The 24,765-nt window shown below is 42.8% G+C and overlaps 2 protein-coding genes across 11 annotated transcripts; both read left to right on the top strand.

The window, feature by feature from the left end:
• Positions 1-312: 312 nt before the first annotated feature.
• Positions 313-19,831, top strand: LOC124878742 (zinc finger protein 70-like). Of its 10 annotated transcripts, none has more exons than XR_007040844.1 (7): positions 320-1,506; positions 1,615-1,683; positions 1,949-2,078; positions 4,746-4,960; positions 17,109-17,323; positions 17,406-17,519; positions 19,457-19,831. XR_007040844.1 is itself a non-coding variant. In XM_047382827.1 (5 exons), exons 1-5 carry the CDS (start codon positions 1,159-1,161, stop codon positions 6,002-6,004), a joined length of 1,722 nt encoding a protein of 573 aa, XP_047238783.1. In that variant the 5' UTR covers positions 313-1,158; the 3' UTR covers positions 6,005-6,099. The 10 variants fall into 10 exon arrangements, 7 of the variants coding, with proteins under 7 accessions (XP_047238783.1, XP_047238782.1, XP_047238781.1 ...); XR_007040845.1 differs by having other exon boundaries at positions 17,394-17,519; XR_007040846.1 differs by lacking the exon at positions 17,406-17,519.
• LOC124878747 (zinc finger protein 260-like) lies at positions 17,529-19,831 on the top strand. The gene is made up of 2 exons (XM_047382837.1): positions 17,529-18,005; positions 18,090-19,831. The coding sequence occupies exons 1-2, from the start codon at positions 17,672-17,674 to the stop codon at positions 18,701-18,703; spliced, it is 948 nt and encodes a 315-aa protein (XP_047238793.1). The 5' UTR covers positions 17,529-17,671; the 3' UTR covers positions 18,704-19,831.
• Positions 19,832-24,765: the final 4,934 nt, after the last annotated feature.

The following is a 24,765-nucleotide window of genomic DNA, read 5'->3' as shown; positions in this document are numbered from 1 at the left end:
ATTGCATCCAGTCAGTGACTTGCAGCATTCACTCCTCCTGGATGAGCATGTAGAGACAATGGACAGTCACTGGCGTTGACTTTGCAGCAATCGCTCATACTGAGCATGAATGTAGCAACAGCGGAGAGGAAAAACTCCCTTGAGTTTTAAGTCCCTCTTGACAATTTCTTTTAGCAGATATGTATGTGTTAGCAGCACAATGCTGCTAATATATTATTTACACACCTCACATTATCTATTCAGAAAACAATCACCCATTTTGTAGTGGTTTCTCTGAGCGGCTCAACAAAGCAGCCACTCACAATATGGCGGCGGCGTTGACGTACGCTACATGACGCAAATGCGGCATCTGACCCGACCATGGAGAGAAGTGACTTTCTGCTAACACTAGCTGCTAAGCGAACATTGTGAAATGTTAATGTTTTCTTTGGCTTCCCGAGTGTCTCATAAACGTACTTTAAAAAGCGTTATTCATTTTAACTGATGTATGAAGTTTGTTGTGTGTTTCTAGGGCAAGATTACCTTCCGTTAGCTACAGAAGCTACGAGTGTTAGCTTAACCTGTTAGCTGAAGGCAGACACTCAGCAGGACCGAGCTCACAGCAAGTCAGAGGGACGTTTTGATGGAAAACAGGCGGTGTTTGTGATGCTTAAGGACTTAAACTTCTCTGTTGTGAATGAGCATTTCAGGAGTTCAGCATTGGAGAAAGGACAGCTTACAGGGAAGGGAGGATCCAACACACAGTGAGCAAATGGACTCAGTTTCATGGTGACTATCTTCTACACCATTTTTAACTGCATTTTACTAAGAATATTAGTTTCTTTAAAGCCGAACTAACCAAAGCTGTATTCTGGAATATAGAAACGGGGAGCCCACTGAGCAATACAGATGAATTCAACATTGAGGCTACAGACCTAATTTCGACCTGGCTCACGCTTTTACCCCAAAGAAACCACTGAAGAAAATTGGGCAGCTATTTACAACATATAAGAATTAAACACGTGATTAAAGATAATCGTGACACAAAAAAGACATATTTTGCTGTTAAAATCCCGGAGGTGACGTAAAAGGGGACGTCCCATTTGTACTCTCATTCATTGTGTGAACGTCGGTGATAAATTGTTTCGGTAGAAGCCAATTTGTGTAAAAAAAAAAAAAATGGTAAAACGTTGCATTGCCGGTGGTTGCAGCAACACTGCGACAGCAACCGTTAGTCTGCACTACTTTCCCGAAGAGAAGAAGATCAGAGCTGCCTGGATCAGAGCAGTGAAACTGACGAGGGATAGATGGCCTGGTCCAACCAAGTACAGTCAGTTGTGCTCCGAGCACTTTTCGGCTAACTGCTTCGTGGAACAAACGTCCGAATTCGCCAGAGAAATGATGTCGGAGTTCGGGATATCTTATAGACGGAGGAGAATGTTGAAAGCAGATGCTATCCCCACGCTTTACAGCGCATCTACTATGAAAACGTCGTCGACAAAAAAGTCGCTAGCTGTAGCTCGGCAGGTAAGAATATTTCATTGCAAGTGTACCTTTAGACATCGGTAGTTATTGTTCATAATTCAAAACCCGAAATAAGTCTATATAAAATAACTGTGCTAATTGTATTCCTAGAAAATGGTGAAGGAAACTTCACCAGAATCGAGTTCTGCTCATGGAGAAACTGTCCTCACAGGAACATTGGTAAATAACAATATTACTGCTGCACATTATCATAACATCATTGTAATATAATTTCCAATTTATTTCTATAAGTTTTATTTTTATTTTTTATTTGGAACATGTTTTAGATTTAGCTTTGTTTTAATATACAAGTTAAAAAAATAAGTCCTGTTTAATGCAGAACTTAGGTTGTTTTACTGATTTTTTTTTTTTTTGTTCGATTTTTTTCAACTTTCATTTAACAATTTAATTTCTGCGAATCTCTAAACTTTTATGCATTTCTCAGTTGTCAGAACCTCAAGATGTAAGCGTACATGCGAGGGTTGTGTCTACAAACTGCCCTGTGTGTGGACATCAGAAAATGGAGACTAACACCAAACCACCTCCGACTAGGACACCTGACATTAACAAGCCCAGTAAGTTAATTTTATTGTGTATTTCATTCTACAATCATGATAGAACGTCTTTGGTAGATTTATATGAATCTTATCTACTGCTTTTCATTTTATTATGCATTTATGGTTGTAATCTTTGAAAAGGTTGTGTTTATATGAATACAGTTATATTTAAAATTATTAAAATATATGTATTTTATTGATTGTGAAACTCTTTCATTCAAGATATCACAAATATAGCTACTTGTTTGCCTGTAGTACTTGTACATCAATGTGAACAAGAGAAAAAATGATTAAATTAAACAAGAATGGAGAAAATAAAAGTGGACAAGACTAGAAAAGGGGGAAACCAGGAAAGAAGATATTGGAGGAGGGCAGAGAAGTAAATAACAAAAGAGCCAGTTTTTATGGAAGAAGACAGCACTGACTGATTTAGATGAAGCACCCAAGTTCTGCCGCTCTACAGAATACATACCAACATTATTGATGTGACGTTCATGAACAATCCGATTCTTTTGAACGGTTCTCCACCTTGAACGATAGGACACAAGTCTTAGTGAGAGCTGTTCTTTGTTTTTACTACTTGGCTTGCCTGTAATGCTACTTTTTCAATTTAATTAAATCTTAACTTATTTATATTTCTTAGGTGATTTACCGTATTTTCTGCACTATAAGGCGCACCGGATTATAAGGCGCACCTTCAATGAATGGCCTATTTTAGAACTGTTTTCATATATAGGGCGCACCGGATTATAAGGCGCATAGAATAGAAGCTACTGCAGTCAAACGTTTGACTGGGGTTGCGTTATGCATCCACTAGATGGAGCTGTGCTAAAGAGAATGTCAACAAAACAGTCAGATAAGTCAGTCAGTCAAACTTTATTAATACACTACAAACCAGCGTTCTGATAACTCCATTCACTCTCATGGTAAGGTCTCCTCTACGTAGAATTCTATTGAATAGAGCCAACCGCATGCTAGGAATGCATTGGAGTCTATGAAGTTGAAGTTGAAATCAAACATTAGTTAAAACGTGAAAGGGAACTTTTCCCTGATTCAGTAAACACGTAAAAGAAACAGTTTGATGCACTAAATCAAACGTTAGTACTGTTAACCTTTCCTGTTTCTGTCCCCTGACCGTAGTCTGATGACACAGGGGAGACGCTCTCTCCACGGCCGAAGTTACTAGTTTCCTCGGGGTTAACTCCCTCACTCATACGTTGCTGAGTTGAGCATGAAGAAACAGCATCAAAACACTGAGTTGTTGACGAGATTCGGGGTTCTTTTTAATGACTTTGCAGCACGTAAAAACACAGGGCTTACAGACTCATACACCGCTGCTCCGGTCGCCGTCTCTACCCACCCCACACACACAATAATACCGACGTCACTCCTTCACTCTTAATTCTCAGCTACGGCAGCACACAGCGCCACCTCTGTCCGGAGGAGTAATGTCAACATCTTCCATACACACGCACGAAACATACACCCCACACACTGAGCTTCTAATCACATATAGTTCAAGCAATTCCTGCAACAGTACATTCAAACGTTATACACACACAAGTGGTGTTGGACTAGGAGTAAGCACAGTACAGGTGTTTACCGCTATTACTTCGGCGACACCCCTGACTACGGTAGCCGTAGTGCTGCAAGCGGTGCGGCTTTGTAGTTTACCAGTCGTACTGAAACATTTTGACAGAGCGCCGTGTACAACCAGTATGGATCAACCAATTAACCAATTGATGCATATATAAGGCGCTCCGGATTACAAGGCGCACTGTCATTTTTTGAAAAAATTAAAGGTTTTTAAGTGCGCCTTTAGGGGTGTAGGTACTAGCCTACAGAGCTCATGCTCAGTGTTTGTTTTCGTCACGTGTCATGGCGTCAGACACGTGCGTGGCACTGTGTCTGACGCAGGCTGCGTGCTGTGGAATAGAGGACGGTCACGGTGTGCTCGAAACAATGAGTGGTGCAACAAAAAGTTTGCAAACTTTATTTGGTTAATGTTCACAGTTAAGTGTTGTTTACCAATAGTACGTTGCCTTAATTCTTATATTTAATGGTGCAGTTGGTGATTTTTGTTTCTGCCAAAGCTACTCAGTGCTCTTTTTTCTCTATTTTGTTATTTTACGTTCTTTATCCTGTTTCTATATTACATACAACATTAAAATGCTATTAATACACACAGCACGTAGTAACTACATGGGTATTTAATATTTACATTTTGATATTTTATTCTTTATATATATATATCGTCATAAAATGAAAGATTTTTTTGCATGAACATGCTATCGTGCACCTTTTACAAAAAATATTAATCTCACTTAATACACATGATACAACTTTAGTTATAAATTTCACCCACACATGCCAGGTTTCCCAAAATTAATATATTTAACACTATATCAGGGTTACTTTTGGAGATTATGAAGCCAATGCCAAAAGATACAACCATTGTGGTGTTGTGCTTATATTCACAGGCCACCACTTCAGGAGGTATCACTGACAACATGTTGTCTGTGATATCTCCTGACAGAATGGTGGTCATAATAGTACAAGTATGAAAAAATTATATTTTTATAGTTCAGAGCTGTGAAACCGGGATAATTGTGGACTGAGTTTAGTAATTATTACAATGACATTAGAACAGTTTTCTGTAACTGTCTGCGCTTCTGTTTCCTCCAGACATCCAGCACCTGTTGGTGATCAAAGAGGAGCTTCCTGCTGAGGAGCAGAACTGCAGTCCCAAACCGGAGCCGGAGGACCAGAAGCCCCCACAGATTAAAGAAGAACAGGAGGAGGCTGAGATCACGGAGTCAAAGTTCAGTCCTGTCCCTGTGAAGAGTGAAGATGATGAGGAGAAACCTCAGTTCCCAGAACTGCATCACAACCAGACTGAGGTGAACATAGACTCTGCAGGGCCAGATCAAGATGAATGTTTAGAATCAGATGTTGAAGATAAAACTTCAGATTCTTCTTCAGAGTCCTCAGAGACGGACGTCAGTGATGGTAACTGGGAGGAGAGCAGCGAAACTCAATCAGGTCTAGACTCTGTGAAACACAAAGTCCGTGTCGGTTATAGAGAAACTCAGAAAGGTAAAAAGTTACACATCTGCACTGAGTGTGGGAAAACATTTAGCCGCAAACCTAATTTGTTAGAACACAACAGAATCCACACAGGAGAAAAACCCTTCAGCTGCTCCGTCTGTGACAGAACCTTTACATGGAAACAGTCATTGACGCAACATATGAGAACGCACAGCGAAGGAAAGCCTTTCAGCTGCTCCGTCTGTGACAAAGCTTACACTTCTAAGGGAAGCTTAATAGAGCACACAAAAGTCCACACAGGGGAACGACCTTTCAAATGTTCTGTCTGTAACGCAGCTTTTAAAAGGAAGAATAATTTAACAGAACATGAAAGGATTCACACTGGAGAGAGGCCGTTCAGCTGCTCCGTCTGTAACAAAGCTTTTACCTCTAAGGGAAACTTGATAGAACACACAAAGGTCCACACAGGTAAAAGACCTTTCAGATGTTCTGTCTGTAATGCAGCTTTTAAAAGTAAACAAACTTTAGTAGAGCACATAAGAACCCACACAGGGGAGAGGCCATTCAGTTGCTCAATCTGCAGCCGAACCTTTGGTCACAAGTCATATCTTGCCGTTCACATGAGAGATCACACTGAAGAAAAACCTTACAGCTGTTCTGTTTGCAATGCAACATTCAAAAGGAAATTTACCTTAGTGGAACACACAAAAACCCACACCGGAGAGAAACCATACAGTTGCTCGGTCTGTGGCAAGAGCTTTGCTCATTGTTTGAGTCTGACCTGTCACATGAGAAGTCACACAGGGGAAAATCCATACAGTTGCTCGGTCTGTAAGGTAACGTTCAGATGGAGACAAGCATTTGTGAAGCACACCGGTACGCATGCAGGAGAATGATCTGTTACCTGCTCAGACTGTGATCAACGCTTTAGTTAGCTCAACAGGCATCACTGGGGAAAAAAGATGTATACAACATGAGGTTTTATGCATTCAATCAAAAATGTAAACCATTATGTTAAAGGTCAGGAGGCATACGGATCCTGACCTCACGTAAAATTATCTATCTGGCCTTGGTCGGCTTATTTACATCCATTTAATTCCCCACAGTTTATCTTTATTGTCTTTACTCACATATTTTAGCTGAATTCCCAATAATGTTACTCCTGATACTTTTTTCTGCTTTGGTCGTCAGAAAGTAAAACTATTTATAAACCGTGAAGAAAGTTTACTCTACACTTTTGTTTGCAGCCACCCTTGAAGAGGACATATTCTTTTAAATCCTTATTTTTCACAATTAAATTAATCAGTAGTAATCTATATGAAGTGGAACTGCATTGCACTGCCCTGTTGTGAGGTACATCTGAGAGCAACTCGTTTTAGACTTATCCACTTACAGCTTCAGTATGCTCGAGCTTGGACTACAAAATTGTAGCTAGAAATAAAAATGGAAAATTATATTTCATGCTTGAAACTAGTATATTTATGCACAGTTACAACTTTAGCTTTATAAGGCATGCAGATTTGACAAATCTACAGCAAAGGACAATTTGGATAAAGATTAACTCCTTGTTTAAAGGCATTGGGACTATATTTCGTTGTTTGTGTCATGCAGTGCATTATACATTAGATGTATTATGTCTTTATCATTAGAATTGGATGAAGATGAGCAAGGACATGGAGAGCCCAGGAAAAAACCATTAAAATGCTGAACTTGGAGATCCCTGGAAGTCTGCTCCTTTCACCCCTAACTTAATTCCGGTTGGAAGGTGAAAATGATGACCTGAAAGACGAGCGAGTGGATTGGCAGCCACAGGATTATGTGGAGCAGTAAATCCACTCGGAGCTCGTGAAACTGCTTGCCGGCTGCACAGACGCCACGTCCCTGGCTAAGAGTTGGAGATCTTTTAACACTTCTGTTTTCTGGTTCATCCCTTTTTTGGGGCAGCAATCATGAAGTCTTCCATGCACTACCCACAAACAACTGTCTATTTTTGTCTCAAATAAACTGGTTTTATACGTTTTCAACCAATCATGTCTTTTTTGAGTCCTTCAGGAAAACAGACCCAGTGTCCTTGTGTAGGGACATTTTTTTTTTAGAGAACTGATTGTATAAAGCTGACATTGTGTTTTTAGAGTAATTGGTATCATCTGATCCCAAATTTCAAAGGAAAATTTAAAATTCAAACATAGGCGCGCCGCTGGTGGTGCAACCATATATGTAGAGTATATAGTCCTTGATGCGGCCGTCCCAGGCTAGAGTCCTGGACCCGGCGACCTTTGCTCTGCCCCTCTTTCCAATCTGCCTACTGTCTAAAAAAATTTAAAATAAAGGCCTCTTGTGCTGGAAAAAATGCTTTTAAAATTCAAACATAAACCAACTGTCCTAAGAGGACATAATTATTTGGGGGAAAATAAACTAGTTCTATTCCATTCAAAAATACTTTATTGATCCCAAAGGGAAATTAAATGTTGTAGGTCATATTATGTACGTTTCTTCAAAGAGCTGTTGTAGATGTTGATGGCTGTGGGCCCGAAGGATCTCCTGTAGCGGTCTGTCTCTGTCTGAAGACGCTCTGTTGTTGTACAACAGTCTCATGAAGACGATGCTCTGGAGCCTGTTGTACAACAACAGTGTCTTCTGTCAGTTATTAAACTTGATGAGTCCTATTAATCCCATGTACCTTGGAGACATAAACAATGCATACTAAACAAAAGCTTGGGTCCCAGGCGCACGAAAGAGTTTCTTCATGCAAAGCTCTCATTGATTCCCAAATAGAGCGCCTTTAAACAATGCCAGGGAGATCTTCAAGTTTATTATGTAAAAAAAGCATCAGATTCAAAGCTCATGAGAGCTACCAGCACTCATGAAGAGTTTATTTGTTTTTTACTTCAGACTTTTTAATGCTTGACACCCCAACCTTGCACCAGGCCTGCGATTTACATGTTGAATGAAGTGATACAACACTGTTCTACAAAAAGGCAAGAGTCTTCTCTGGAGCCCATCTTCTAGACCGAAGAGTGTTGTGGATAGACGACATGGTAGAACTCTGGGTGCGTTCAGAGCTTTGTTTGTAAGTGGGATAGTTTTTTTTTTTTTTTTGCAAACTTCACTGCAGCACACTGAAATTCAACCTAAAGGGAAGACATTGGTCTGCAACAAGTCCCTTTTTTGAAAATTGGTTCCGAATCTAACTTTGATTTTGTTGCATTGGAATAAACTTCATTTATTTCAATTAAATCTGGACAGAATTGGGTTCTGGTTGTCTTGTAAAGTGCTTTAAGATGCCATTTGTTGTGAATTGGTGTTACGTCAATAAACTCAATTGTTAGACTGCAGAAAATTGCCATAAATTTGTTGTTTTTGTCATGATTGTTTAGGACACCTAGCATTTATTTACTCCTAGAAGAAAAAAGCAACCTGATGCAATCCATGTGTTAGGTTCCCTCTAATTAAAACGAGTTGATTTCATCGTAATTAAGCATTCAAAGACCGCCTTGGAAAGAGTGGGATCAAAACATTTCCTAAAAGCTACTTCTAAAAGTCAAGTCACAATGTGATCATGATCTGTGCATCTTCCAACTTGATTCGGTGCCAAAATATTTGTATTTGGATCTGAATCTGTCATAGTTGGAATGGACTGGAATGATTTGAATTAAATTTTAGATTGAGTTTGATTCCATATAACTGGATGTGAACTGGATCTGTTTGTGTTTTTTAAATACATTGAGATGCCTTTGTTGACAATCAGGTCTACATAAATGTACGCACATCTATTTAAATTAGTATATCATTAAATCTGAAGGGCTGCACGGTGGTGCAGATGGTAGCACTGTTGACTTGCGGCAAGAAGGTCCTGAGTTCGATTACCGGCCAGGGGTCTTTCTGCATAGAGTTTGCATGTTGTCCCTGTGCATGCGTGGGTTCTCACCGGGTACTCCGGCTTCCTCCCACAGTCCAAAGACATGCCTCTTAGGTTAATTGGTCACTCTAAATTACCCTTAGGTGTATAAATGAGTGCATGCTTGGTTGTTTGTGTGCTGCCCTGTGATGGACTGGCAACCTGTCCAGGTTGTACCCTGCCTCTCGCCCATAGGTTGCTGGAAATAGGCACCAGCTTCCCCGCGACCCACTATGGAATAAGCGGTAGAAACTGACTGACTGATTAAAAATGTAATATCGACTCAAACCAAAGAGTAAGTTGGGGTTAGAAACACCTCTTTCTATCTGATTAAATGTCGATGCCTCTTAAACTCGATCAGATTGGTGTCGAGTGATAAAGAGGTTTGCATTGTACACTTTAAGTCTGACTGGACCATGGATCTAACTGTGGGTGGTCCATGTAACACAATGTGAAATGTTCAGGATGACCTTTTATTTTGAACTGAATTCGTTTTATAACGGCGGAAGCAATGCAGACGACGTTATTTGTTTCCTATAACTTAAGTATAAATCTGATTATAGATAGTTCTGCATCCAAACGCATTTACATTGTAACTCTTTCTGATTCAGATCGAGCTTTTATGTTGAAGGCCAGTACAACAAACGGAAGTGACTGTCTTCTAGCAGCAGAAGCTCCGTCTTGTTTCCGTCTTAAAGGTTGTGAATTTTCCATGTTAGTAGTCCTTCAAGTAAGATGTAAACATCTCGCCTTATGCTTTTGGGAGTTTATTTAATGGCAAATTTCCTCCCGGAAGAAATGGACGCGCCCAGTGTTAGCTTAGCCTGTTAGCTTAGCCTGTTAGCTGAAACACCGTCAACACTGGAGCACAGTGATGGACGCGCCCAGTGTTAGCTTAGCCTGTTAGCTTAGCCTGTTAGCTGAAACACCGTCAACACTGGAGCACAGTGATGGACGCGCCCAGTGTTAGCTTAGCCTGTTAGCTGAAACACCGTCAACACTGGAGCACAGTGATGGACGCGCCCAGTGTTAGCTTAGCCTGTTAGCTTAGCCTGTTAGCTTAGCCTGTTAGCTGAAACACCGTCAACACTGGAGCACAGTGATGGACGCGCCCAGTTTTAGCTTAGCCTGTTAGCTGAAAGTAGTCAGCACCAAGGAACACAGCGAGTCAGAGAGACAACTTGTTGGAGAACAGACTGTGTTGCTGAAGGATTTTAAGGAGGGTTTCTACTGAGATTGTGTGGAAATCTCAGTGTTTGAGAAAAGACAACTAACGGAGATGGAGGGACCGACAGACAGTGAGCAAATGGACTCTAAATTTAATGGTAATCATGTTCTTCTGAAGCTCTTTAAATGCTTCCATGCAATCAGTGACTGGTTTAATTCTGCAGAAAAAGATACACACATAAAAGGACACATTTTACATTAAAACGTAGGTCAGAAATAAAACAAAAATTTCAAAAATATTAAAACATGATTTTCCACTAAGAGTGGATTGCCCTGGGGCTAGATGAACAAATTATAAAAGGTTATAAAATTTAGAATATATTTACAAAGGAGTGCATAAAGGGATGTCTGATATAAATCTGGATTAGTGAAATTAGGTAATATAGTTGTATAAATCAGTTTTAGGTCCCATATGGAAACATTGCAATCAAAAAAATCAACTGTCATATGAAAATCTGTCAAAAGTAAATTATTCATTTGGAGCCTAGTATCCTTGAAATCTTGAACGGTTCTCCACCTTGAACGATAGGACACAAGTCTTAGTGAGAGCTGTTCTTTGTTTTTACTACTTGCCTTGCCTGTAATGCTACTTTTTCAATTTAATTAAATCTTAACTTATTTATATTTCTTAGGTGATTTAAATATGGAAACAGATAGGGGTGTAGGTACTAGCCTACAGAGCTCATGCTCAGTGTTTGTTTTCGTCACGTGTCATGGCGTCAGACACGTGCGTGGCACTGTGTCTGACGCAGGCTGCGTGCTGTGGAATAGAGGACGGTCACGGTGTGCTCGAAACAATGAGTGGTGCAACAAAAAGTTTGCAAACTTTATTTGGTTAATGTTCATAGTTAAGTGTTGTTTACCAATAGTACGTTGCCTTAATTCTTATATTTAATGGTGCAGTTGGTGATTTTTGTTTCTGCCAAAGCTACTCAGTGCTCTTTTTTCTCTATTTTGTTATTTTACGTTCTTTATCCTGTTTCTATATTACATACAGCATTAAAATGCTATTAATACACACAGCACGTAGTAACTACATGGGTATTTAATATTTACATTTTGATATTTTATTCTTTATATATATATATCGTCATAAAATGAAAGATTTTTTTGCATGAAAATGCTGTAGTTCTATCGTGCACCTTTTACAAAAGATATTAATCTTACTTAATACACATGATACAACTTTAGTTATAAATTTCACCGACACATGTATGGAGTTAAATTTGTCTGAATATTATTCAATCAAACAAAAAACTAATCTCGTACTCGTCGTCTTCCGCTTTATCCGGGACCGGGTCGCGGAGGCAGCAGACTCAACAGAGACGCCCAGACGTCCCTCTCTCCAGACACCTCCTCCAGTTCCTCCAGGGGGAGCCCAAGGCGTTCCCAGGCCAGCCGAGAGACATAGTCCCTCCAGCGTGTCCTGGGCCGTCCCCTGGGCCTCCTCCCGGTGGGACGTGCCTGGAACACCTCCCAAGGAAGGTGTCCAAGAGGCATCCGGTATAGATGCCCGAGCCACCTCAACTGGCTCCTCTCGATGTGGAGGAGCAGCGGCTCTACTCCGAGCTCCTCCCGGATGGCCGAGCTCCTCACCCTATCTCTAAGGGAGTGCCCGGCCACCCTACGGAGGAAGCTCATTTCAGCCGCTTGTATCCGGGATCTCGTTCTTTCGGTCATGACCCAAAGTTCATGGCCATAAGTGAGGGTAGGAACGTACACCGACCAGTAAATTGAGAGCTTTGCTTTTCGGCTCAGCTCTCTCTTCACCACAACGGACCGGCACAGCGCCCCCATTACTGTGGCAGCCGCACCGATCCGTCTGTCGATCTCCCGCTCCATTCTTCCCTCACTCGTGAACAAGACCCCGAGATACTTAAACTCCTCCACTTGAGGCAGGAACTCCCCTCCAACCTGAAGAGGACAAGCCACCCTTTTCCGGTCGAGTACCATGGCCTCGGACTTGGAGGAGCTGATCCTCATCCCAGCCGCTTCACACTCGGCTGCGAACCGCCACAGCGCATGCTGTAGGTCTTGGCTAGAGGGGGCCAGCAGAACCACGTCATCTGCAAAAAGAAGAGACGAAATCCACTGGTCCCCAAACCCGACCCCCTCCGGCCCTTGGCTGCGTCTAGAAAACATGTCCATAAAAGTTATGAACAGGACCGGTGACAAAGGGCAGCCCTGCCGGAGTCCAACATGCACCGGGAACAGGTCCGACTTAGTGCCGGCAATGCGGACCAAACTCCTGCTCCGCTCGTACAGGGACCGGATGGCCCCTAGTAAAGGGCCCCCGATTCCATACTCCTGGAGCACCCCCCACACAGTCGAATGCCTTCTCCAGGTCCACAAAACACATGTGAACCGGTTGGGCAAACTCCCATGAACCCTCGAGCACCCTGTAGAGGCTATAGAGCTGGTCCAGTGTTCCACAGCTGGGACGAAAACCACACTGTTCCTCCTGAAGCCGAGGTTCGACTATCGGTCGGACTCTCATCTCCAATACCCTGGCGTAGGCCTTACCAGGGAGGCTGAGGAGTGTGATCCCCCTGTAGTTGGAACACACCCTCCGGTCCCCCGGGGGACCACCACCCCAGTCTGCCAGTCCAGAGGCACTGTCCCCGACCGCCACGCAATGTTGAAGAGACGTGTCAACCATGACAGCCCTACAACATCCAGAGACTTGAGGTACTCAGGGCGGATCTCATCCACCCCCGAAGCCTTGCCACCGCGGAGCTTTTTAACCACCTCGGTGACTTCAGCCTGGGTGATGAAAGAGTCCAACCCTGAGTCCCCAGCCTCTGTTTCCACCAGGGAATGCGTGATGGCAGGATTGAGGAGATCCTCGAAGTACTCCTTCCACCGCCCGATAATGTCCTCAGTCGAGGTCAGCAGTCTCCCGCCCCCACTATAAACAGTGTTGGCGAAGCACTGCTTTCCCCTCCTGAGGCGACGGACGGTTTGCCAGAATCGCTTCGAGGCCAACCGGTAGTCCTTCTCCATGGCCTCACCGAACTCCTCCCAGGTCCGTGTTTTTGCCTCTGCCACAGCCCGGGCCGCAGCACGCTTGGCCTCACGGTACCCGTCAGCCGCCTCAGGAGTCCCACAAGCCAACCACAGCCGATAGCACTCCTTCTTCAGCTTGACAGCGTCCCTTACTGCCGGTGTCCACCACCAGGTTCGGGGATTGCCGCCGTGACAGGCACCGCAGACCTTACGGCCACAGCTACGGGCAGCAGCATCGACAATAGATGCGGAGAACATGGTCCACTCGGACTCTATGTCTCCAACATCCCCCGGGATCTGGTCGAAGCTCTCCCGGAGGTGGGAGTTGAATACATCCCTGGCCGAGGGCTCCGCCAGACGTTCCCAGCAGACTCTCACTATGCGCTTGGGCCTGCCAAGTCTGACTGGCTTTCTCCTCATCCAGCGGATCCAACTCACCACCAGGTGATGATCAGTGGACAGCTCAGCCCCTCTCTTCACCCGAGTGTCCAAAACATGCGGCCGAAGATCTGATGATACGACAACAATGTCGATCATCGACCTCCTGCCTAGGGTGTCCTGGTGCCAAGTCCACTGATGGACACCCTTATGTTTGAACATGGTGTTCGTTATGGACAAACCGTGACTAGCACAGAAGTCCAATAACAAAACACCACTCGGATTCAGATCGGGGAGGCCATTCCTCCCGATCACGCCTCTCCAGGTGTCACTGTCGTTCCCCACGTGGGCGTTGAAGTCCCCCAGCAGAATAATGGAGTCACCAGGAGGGGCACTATCCAGCACCCCCGACAGAGACGCCAAGAAGGCCGGGTACTCCGCACTGCCACTTGGCCCGTAGGCTGAAATGATAGTCAGAGACCTCTCCCCAACCCGAAGGCGCAGGGATACGACCCTCTCATCCACTGGGGTAAACCCCAACACGAGACGGCTGAGCTGGGGGGCAACAAGCAAACCCACACCAGCCCGCCGCCTCTCCCCGTGGGCCACTCCAGAGTAGAACAGAGTCCAACCCCTCTGAAGGAGATGGGTTCCAGAGCCCACGCTGTGCGTGGAGGCAAGCCCGACTATTTCTAGTCGATATCTCTTGACCTCCCGCACAAGCTCAGGCTCCTTCCCCCCCAGCGAGGTGACATTCCACGTCCCTAGAGCCAGCCTAAGCATCCGGGGATCGGGCCGCTGAGGTCTCCACCTTCGTCCGCCACCCAATCCTCTTTGCACCGGTCCCTCACGGTTCCCCCTGCAGGTGGTGGGCCCACTGGGGGATGGCCTCGCGTCTCTCATTCGGGCTTGGCCCGGCCGGGTCCCGCGAGGAGCAACCCGGCCACCAGGCGCTCTCCGACGAGTCCCGACCCCAGGCCTGGCTCCAGGGTGGGACCCCGGCTCCGCCGTACCGGGCGACGTCACGTGCCTCGATATTTTTTTCTTCATGAGGGATTCTTGAACCACTCTTTGTCTGACCCATCACCTAGAGCCTGTTTGCCATGGGAGACCCTACCAGGGGCATTTAGGCCCCAGACAACATAGCCTCTAGGATCATTTGAGCACTCAAACCCCTCCACCACGTTAAAGTGATGGTTCTCAATCAAAAAATATTAAGTTGTGATCAAAACTTTCAGAGTTTTTTCTCACCAAGAGAAAAAGTTATTTGCAAAACATAAACTTTTATTTGCGCATGTTAAAAATCTTTGGTTACGAGTCTCGCTTTTTTGGTTTTGACGCTCTCTGTTTTTGGTTGAACTCAACGAATTTGGAGTTCTGGAAACATGAACATCCTGGGCGCGGCCTAAAGACGAACGCTGTAAGACGTTTCCCTATTGGTTAGCGCTGACTAAAGCGGCAGACTCTGATCCCCCACATCTCTGAACTTCTGCTCGAACTGCAGGGCTTGCAGCGTCGCTTCAGTGAGGAGACATCAACTCTACAGAAGAAAACTGCGGTTAAGTGAGCCGACAGTCTGAAATACGCGGTCACGTCAGCTGACACCAGCTCTCTCTTAAAGATTAGCGTCACGCATACAAGGTGCATTACGGTAATGGAGCAGAAAGTACGCCGATCCTGGCAACGGTTGAGAAAATAAGAGGAAAACAGAAAAGTAACCTACAGAACATTTATATTAATTACATTTTTACAACTTTCACATTCATGTTTTATGTAAAATAATAAATATTTAATATTTTACTGTACAGTTTTGGAGAAATATCTTGTCAAAATACCTCAAAATGCTCAACCATTACATGCATTTGTCCCACTTTAAGGAATTATTTCTCCAAAACCAAGAGAGGTGACAACACAATCTCTTCAATTATATTAGAGGGTTATCTATATTATAACCAGAATTAGTATTTCATAATTTCACAGTAGGTTTCTGGAGAAATACACAACTACCCCAACAAAGTACCACAAACGCTTCTTTTTGGTGAGGTCGATGAGGTCCTGGGAAGTGGTCTGGACAACTTAAAGTACAACAGCATCCAGGTCTCCTCTGACCTCTCCTGGATCGGAAACGCCCCTCACCTGTTGAAGAAGGTACAACAACAGCTCTTCTTCATCTCCTCAGCTGCTTACAGATATCTACAGGGCCACGGTGGAAAGCACTCTGTGTCTCAGCATGACAGTGTGGTGAGGGAACTGCACAGGAGAGGAAGTATCACGGGTTGTGAGGACAGCACACAGGATTATGGGATGCCATCTGCCCGACATAGATTCTGTTTTATACTACACTTGGGGTAGTTGTGTATTTCTCCAAACCTTTACAGTAAAATTATGAAATACTAATTCTGGTTCTAATATAGATGACCCTCTAATATAATCTGAAGAGATTGTGTTGTCACCTCTCATGGTTTTGGAGAAATAAATTCCTGAAAGTGGGACAAATGCATATAATGGTTGAGCATTTTGAGGTATTTTGACAAGATATTTCTCCAAAACTGTACAGTAAAATATTTATTCTTTTACATAAAACATGAATGTGAAAGTTGTAAAAATGTAATTAATATAAATGTTCTGTAGGTTACTTTTCTGTTTTCCTCTTATTTTCTCAACCATTGTCAGGATCGACGTCCTTTCTGCTCCATTACCGTAACGCACCTTGTATGCGCTACGCTAATCTTTAAGAGAGAGCTGGTGTCGGCTGGCGTGACCGCATATTTCTTCTGTAGAGTTGATGTCTCCTTACTGAAGCGACGCTGCAAGCCCTGCAGTTCGAGCAGAAGTTCAGAGATGGGGGGATCAGAGTCTGCGGCTTTAGTCAGCGCTAACCAATAGGGAAACGTCTTACAGCGTTCGTCTTTAGGCCCCGCCCAGGATGTTCATGTTTCCAGAACTCAAAATTCGTTGAGTTCAACCAAAAACAGAGAGCGTCAAAACCAAAAAAGCGAGACTCGTAACCAAAGATTTTTGACCTGCGCAAATAAAAGTTTATGTTTTGCAAATAACTTTTTTCTCTTTGTGAGAAAAAACTCTGAAAGTTTTGATCACAACTTAATATTTTTTGATTGAGATTAGTTTTTTGTTTGATTGAATAGTATTGAGACAAAATTAACTCCATACACATGCCAGGTTTCCCAAAATTAATATATTTAACACTATATCAGGGTTACTTTTGGAGATTATGAAGCCAATGCCAAAAGATACAACCACTGTGGTGTTGTGCTTATATTCACAGGCCACCACTTCAGGAGGTATCACTGACAACATGTTGTCTGTGATATCTCCTGACAGAATGGTGGTCATAATAGTACAAGTATGAAAAAATTATATTTTTATAGTTCAGAGCTGTGAAACCGGGATAATTGTGGACTGAGTTTAGTAATTATTACAATGACATTAGAACAGTTTTCTGTAACTGTCTGCGCTTCTGTTTCCTCCAGACATCCAGCACCTGTTGGTGATCAAAGAGGAGCTTCCTGCTGAGGAGCAGAACTGCAGTCCCAAACCGGAGCCGGAGGACCAGAAGCCCCCACAGATTAAAGAAGAACAGGAGGAGGCTGAGATCACGGAGTCAAAGTTCAGTCCTGTCCCTGTGAAGAGTGAAGATGATGAGGAGAAACCTCAGTTCCCAGAACTGCATCACAACCAGACTGAGGTGAACATAAACTCTGCAGGGCCAGATCAAGATGAATGTTTAGAATCAGATGTTGAAGATAAAACTTCAGATTCTTCTTCAGAGTCCTCAGAGACGGACGTCAGTGATGGTAACTGGGAGGAGAGCAGCGAAACTCAATCAGGTCTAGACTCTGTGAAACACAAAGTCCGTGTCGGTTATAGAGAAACTCGGAAAGGTAAAAAGTTACACATCTGCACTGAGTGTGGGAAAACATTTAGCCGCAAACTTCATTTGTTAGAACACAACAGAATCCACACAGGAGAAAAACCCTTCAGCTGCTCCGTCTGTGACAGAACCTTTACATGGAAACAGTCATTGACGCAACATATGAGAACGCACAGCGAAGGAAAGCCTTTCAGCTGCTCCGTCTGTGACAAAGCTTACACTTCTAAGGGAAACTTAATAGAGCACACAAAAGTCCACACAGGGGAACGACCTTTCAAATGTTCTGTCTGTAACGCAGCTTTTAAAAGGAAGTATAAATTAACAGAACATGAAAGGATTCACACTGGAGAGAGGCCATTCAGCTGCTCCGTCTGTAACAAAGCTTTTATTTCTAAGGGAAACTTGATAGAACACAACAGAATCCACACAGGAGAAAAACCCTTCAGCTGCTCCGTCTGTGACAGAACCTTTACATGGAAACAGTCATTGACGCAACATATGAGAATGCACAGCGAAGGAAAGCCTTTCAGCTGCTCCGTCTGTGACAGAACCTTTACATGGAAACAGTCATTGACGCAACATATGAGAATGCACAGCGAAGGAAAGCCTTTCAGCTGCTCCGTCTGTGACAAAGCTTACACTTCTATGGGATACTTAATAGAGCACACAAAAGTCCACACAGGGGAACGACCTTTCAAATGTTCTGTCTGTAACGCAGCATTTAAAACGAAGAATAATTTAACAGAACATGAAAGGATTCACACTGGAGAGAGGCCGTTCAGCTGCTCCGTCTGTAACAAAGCTTTTACCTCTAAGGGAAACTTGATAGAACACACAAAGGTCCACACAGGTAAAAGACCTTTCAGATGTTCTGTCTGTAATGCAGCTTTTAAAACTAAACACACTTTAGTAGAGCACATAAGAACCCACACAGGGGAGAGGCCATTCAGTTGCTCAATCTGCAGCCGAACCTTTGTTTACAAGTCATATCTTGCCGTTCACATGAGAGATCACACTGAAGAAAAACCTTACAGCTGTTCTGTTTGCAATGCAACATTCAAAAGGAAATTTACCTTAGTGGAACACACAAAAACCCACACCGGAGAGAAACCATACAGCTGCTCGGTCTGTAAGGCAACGTTCAGATGGAGACAAGCATTTGTGAAGCACACCGGTACGCATGCAGGAGAATGATCTGTTACCTGCTCAGACTGTGATCAACGCTTTAGTTAGCTCAACAGGCATCACTGGGGAAAAAAGATGTATACAACATGAAGTTTTATGCATTCAATCAAAAATGTAAACCATTATGTTAAAGGTCAGGAGGCATACGGATCCTGTCCTCACGTAAAATTATCTATCTGGCCTTGGTCGGCTTATTTACATCCATTTAATTCCCCACAGTTTATCTTTATTGTCTTTACTCACATATTTTAGCTGAATTCCCAATAATGTTACTCCTGATACTTTTTTCTGCTTTGGTCGTCAGAAAGTAAAACTATTTAGAAACCGTGAAGAAAGTTTACTCTACACTTTTGTTTGCAGCCACCCTTGAAGAGGACATATTCTTTTAAATCCTTATTTTTCACAATTAAATTAATCAGTAGTAATCTATATGAAGTGGAACTGCATTGCACTGCCCTGTTGTGAGGTGCATCTGAGAGCAACTCGTTTTAGACTTATCCACTTACAGCTTCAGTATGCTCGAGCTTGGACTACAAAATTGTAGCTAGAAATAAAAATGGAAAATTATATTTCATGCTTGAAACTAGTATATTTATGCACAGTTATAACTTTAGCTTTATAAGGCATGCAGATTTGACAAATCTACAGCAAAGGACAATTTGGATAAAGATGAACTCCTTGTTTAAAGGCATTGGGACTATATTTCGTTGTTTGTGTCATGCAGTGCATTATACATTAGATGTATTATGTCTTTATCATTAGAATTGGATGAGGATGAGCAAGGACATGGAGAGCCCAGGAAAAAACCATTAAAATGCTGAACTTGGAGATCCCTGGAAGTCTGCTCCTTTCACCCCTAACTTAATTCCGGTTGGAAGGTGAAAATGATGACTGGAAAGACGAGCGAGTGGATTGGCAGCCACAGGATTATGTGGAGCAGTAAATCCACTCGGAGCTCGTGAAACTGCTTGCCGGCTGCACAGACGCCACGTCCCTGGCTAAGAGTTGGAGATCTTTTAACACTTCTGTTTTCTGGTTCATCCCTTTTTTGGGGCAGCAATCATGAAGTCTTCCGTGCACTACCCACAAACAACTGTCTATTTTTGTCTCAAATAAACTGGTTTTATACGTTTTCAACCAATCATGTCTTTTTTGAGTCCTTCAGGAAAACAGACCCAGTGTCCTTGTGTAGGGACATTTTTTTTTTTTTTAGAGAACTGATTGTATAAAGCTGAAATTGTGTTTTTAGAGTAATTGGTATCATCTGATCCCAAATTTCAAAAGAAAATTTAAAATTCAAACATAGGCGCGCCGCTTGTGGCGCAACCATATATGTAGAGTATATAGTCCTTGATGCGGCCGTCCCAGGCTAGAGTCCTGGACCCGGCGACCTTTGCTCTGCCCCTCTTTCCAATCTGCCTACTGTCAAAAAAAAATTTAAAATAAAGGCCTCTTGTGCTGGAAAAAATGCTTTTAAAATTCAAACATAAACCAACTGTCCTAAGAGGACATAATTATTTGGAAAAAAAAAAACTAGTTCTATTCCATTCAAAAATACTTTATTGATCCCAAAGGGAAATTAAATGTTGTAGGTCATATTATGTACGTTTCTTCAAAGAGCTGTTGTAGATGTTGATGGCTGTGGGCCTGAAGAATCTCCTGTAGCGGTCTGTCTCTGTCTGAAGACGCTCTGTTGTTGTACAACAGTCTCATGAAGACGATGCTCTGGAGCCTGTTGTACAACAACAGTGTCTTCTGTCAGTTATTAAACTTGATGAGTCCTATTAATCCCATGTACCTTGGAGACATAAACAATGCATACTAAACAAAAGCTTGGGTCCCAGGCGCACGAAAGAGTTTCTTCATGCAAAGCTCTCATTGATTCCCAAATAGAGCGCCTTTAAACAATGCCAGGGAGATCTTCAAGTTTATTATGTAAAAAAAGCATCAGATTCAAAGCTCATGAGAGCTGCCAGCACTCATGAAGAGTTTATTTGTTTTTTTACTTCAATTTAATTCTGTTTTATTTATATAGCGCCAATTCACAACACATGTTGTCTCAAGGCACTTCACAACAGTCAGGTTCATACATTCCAATTAATCCTAACAATTGAACAGTGCAGTCGGAGTTAGTTATTTATTCAAATTGGATAAAACGTTTTTCTATCTAAGGAAACCCAGCAGATTGCTTCCAGTCAGTGACTTGCAGCAGTCCCCCCTCCTGGATGAGCATGTAGAGACAGTGGACAGTCACTGGCGTTGACTTTGCAGCAATCCCTCATACTGAGCATGCATGTAGCGACAGTGGAGAGGAAAAACTCCCTTTTAACAGGAAGAAACCTCCAACAGAACCAGGCTCAGTGTGAGCGGCCATCTGCCACGACCGACTGGGGGTTTGAGAGAACAGAGCAGAGACACAAAGAGAACAAAAAAGCTCTGATTCAGGAGTACTTTCTATGGGAAGGAAAAGTAAATGTTAATGGATGTAGCTCCTTTAGTCGTTTCACCTAGAAAGAAAGAACAGATCAACTCTGAGCCAGATTTCAAGGTTAGAGTCTGAAAGAGAGCACATATAATTAGTCACAGTAAAAGCTCAGTCAATCGCCATGTCTAGGAGAGAGAAAGGGTTAAACACTAAAAGACAGGGCCATGTGGATCATTGGTAGAGGGTGAGCTTTAAGTTGTTGCCAGCAGAAGCTCGGACGATTCCCCCCTCCAGAAAGGTGTCACAGGTAGACACAAAGCCAGGTCAGGTGTAGCTTCTAGGAAGAGAATAGAGAGAACAAAGTTAAAAGCTGAAATAACAGCAAATAATGCAAAATTGGAGAGTAGTGTGAGAATGTAGCGAAGAGGGTGAAAGTGGTCGTTATGTCCTCCAGCAGCCTAAGCCTATAGCAGCATAACTACACAGATAGTTTCAGTTCAGATTATTTAGTTAAACGGCGCTTATTTACAACAATGTCGTCTCAAGGAACCCCACAAAGGGTCCCTCTGATGGTCATTGTTATACTAAAAACCACAAGGATTGGGATACTTCTCTCTGTCAGACTGATTATAACCATTGGAAAAGAGAAGGGGTCATACAGGTAGCAGAAATGGAGGGTGTGTTTGCACCTCAACCATAACTAAGCCGGTTTAGGCTAAACCTGACTCCCCCTTACTCCAACCAACAGGAAGGGATGAAGGCTCCCTCCCTGATAAACTAAGCCACTCTAACTATAAGCTTTATCAAAAAGGAAAGTTTTAAGCCTAGCCTTAAAAGTAGATTGGGTGTCTGCCTCACGGACTAAAACTGGGAGCTGGTTCCACAGGAGAGGAGCCTGATAACTAAAGGATCTGCCTCCCATTCTACTTCTAGAGACTCTAGGAACCACCAGTAAACCTGCAGTCTGAGAACAAAGTGCTCTGTTAGGAACATATGGACCAATCAGATCTCTGATGTATGATGGAGGTAGATCATTAAGGGCTTTATATGTGAGGAGGAGAATTTTAAATTCTATTCTGGATTTAACAGGGAGCCAATGAAGGGAAGCTAAAATAGGAGAAATATGATCTCTCTTTTTAATTTTCATCAGAACTCTTGCTGCAGCATTTTGAATCAGCTGAAGGCTTTTAACTGCATTTTGTGGACATCCTGATAGTAAAGAATTACAGTAGTCCAGCCTTGAAGTAACAAATGCATGGACTAGTTTTTCAGCGTCAGTCCTGGACAAGATATTTCTAATTTTGGCAATGTTCCAGAGGTGAAAGAAGGAAATCCTAGAAACCTGTTTAATATAGGTTTTAAATGACATGTCCTGGTCAAAAATAACACCAAGGTTTTTTTATTTACCGGCGGTCAATTTAATGCCATCCAGGTTAAGTGATTGACTAAGCAGTTTCTTTTTTAAAGACTCCGGTCCAAAGTCGACAACTTTTGTCTTGTCTGAATTTAGAAGCAAAAAATTTATCCAAGTCATCCAAGTTTTTATATCTTCAAGACATGGTTGTAGTCTATCTAACTGGTTGGGCTCATCAGGATTTATGGATAAATAAAGCTGAGTATCATCAGCATAACAGTGAAAATTTATCCCATGCTGCCTGATCATTTGACCTATTGGAAGCATATATACAGGTCCTTCTCAAAATATTAGCATATTGTGATAAAGTTCATTATTTTCCATAATGTCATGATGAAAATTTAACATTCATATATTTTAGATTCATTGCACACTAACTGAAATATTTCAGGTCTTTTATTGTCTTAATACGGATGATTTTGGCATACAGCTCATGAAAACCCAAAACTCCTATCTCACAAAATTAGTATATCATTAAAAGGGTCTCTAAACGAGCTATGAACCTAATCATCTGAATCAACGAGTTAACTCTAAACACCTGTAAAAGATTCCTGAGGCCTTTAAAACTCCCAGCCTGGTTCATCACTCAAAACCCCAATCATGGGTAAGACTGCCGACCTGACTGCTGTCCAGAAGGCCACTATTGACACCCTCAAGCAAGAGGGTAAGACACAGAAAGACATTTCTGAACTGAATAGGCTGTTCCAGAGTGCTGTATCAAGGCACCTCAGTGGGAAGTCTGTGGGAAGGAAAAAGTGTGGCAGAAAACGCTGCACAACGAGAAGAGGTGACCGGACCCTGAGGAAGATTGTGGAGAAGGGCCGATTCCAGACCTTGAGGGACCTGCGGAAGCAGTGGACTGAATCTGGAGTAGAAACATCCAGAGCCACCGTGCACAGGCGTGTGCAGGAAATGGGCTACAGGTGCCGCATTCCCCAGGTCAAGCCACTTTTGAACCAGAAACAGCGGCAGAAGCGCCTGACCTGGGCTACAGAGAAGCAGCACTGGGCTGTTACTCAGTGGTCCAAAGTACTTTTTTCGGATGAAAGCAAATTCTGCATGTCATTCGGAAATCAAGGTGCCAGAGTCTGGAGGAAGACTGGGGAGAAGGAAATGCCAAAATGCCAGAAGTCCAGTGTCAAGTACCCACAGTCAGTGATGGTCTGGGGTGCTGTGTCAGCTGCTGGTGTTGGTCCACTGTGTTTTATCAAGGGCAGGGTCAATGCAGCTAGCTATCAGGAGATTTTGGAGCACTTCATGCTTCCATCTGCTGAAAAGCTTTATGGAGATGAAGATTTCATTTTTTAGCACGACCTGGCACCTGCTCACAGTGCCAAAACCACTGGTAAATGGTTTACTGACCATGGTATCACTGTGCTCAATTGGCCTGCCAACTCTCCTGACCTGAACCCCATAGAGAATCTGTGGGATATTGTGAAGAGAACGTTGAGAGACTCAAGACCCAACACTCTGGATGAGCTAAAGGCCGCTATCGAAGCATCCTGGGCCTCCATAAGACCTCAGCAGTGCCACAGGCTGATTGCCTCCATGCCACGCCACATTGAAGCAGTCATTTCTGCCAAAGGATTCCCAACCAAGTATTGAGTGCATAACTGTACATGATTATTTGAAGGTTGACATTTTTTGTATTAAAAACACTTTTCTTTTATTGGTCGGATGAAATATGCTAATTTTGTGAGATAGGAATTTTGGGTTTTCATGAGCTGTATGCCAAAATCATCCGTATTAAGACAATAAAAGACCTGAAATATTTCTGTTAGTGTGCAATGAATCTAAAATATATGAATGTTAAATTTTCATCATGACATTATGGAAAATAATGAATTTTGTCACAATATGCTAATATTTTGAGAAGGACCTGTAAAGAGAATTGGCCCAAGTACTGAACCCTGTGGTACTCCACAATTAACCCTGGAGTTTAAAGATGATTTATCATTTACATGAACAAACTGGAATCTGTCAGACAGATAAGATTTAAACCAGCCTAGCGCTGTTCCCCTGATCCCTACAGCATATTCCAGCCTTTCTAAGAGAATATTATGGTCAACTGTATCAAATGCAGCACTGAGATCTAACAGAACCAGAACAGACACAAGTCCATTATCTGAGGCCATAAGAATATCATTAGTGACTTTCAGCAGAGCTGTTTCAGTGCTATGAAGAGCTCTGAAGCCTGACTGAAACTCTTCAAACAGGTCATTGCTGTGTAAA

The sequence above is a fragment of the Girardinichthys multiradiatus genome, chromosome 13, assembly GCF_021462225.1.
Source record: "Girardinichthys multiradiatus isolate DD_20200921_A chromosome 13, DD_fGirMul_XY1, whole genome shotgun sequence".
NCBI lineage: Eukaryota > Metazoa > Chordata > Actinopteri > Cyprinodontiformes > Goodeidae > Girardinichthys > Girardinichthys multiradiatus.
This window is presented reverse-complemented; position numbering and strand designations above follow the sequence as displayed.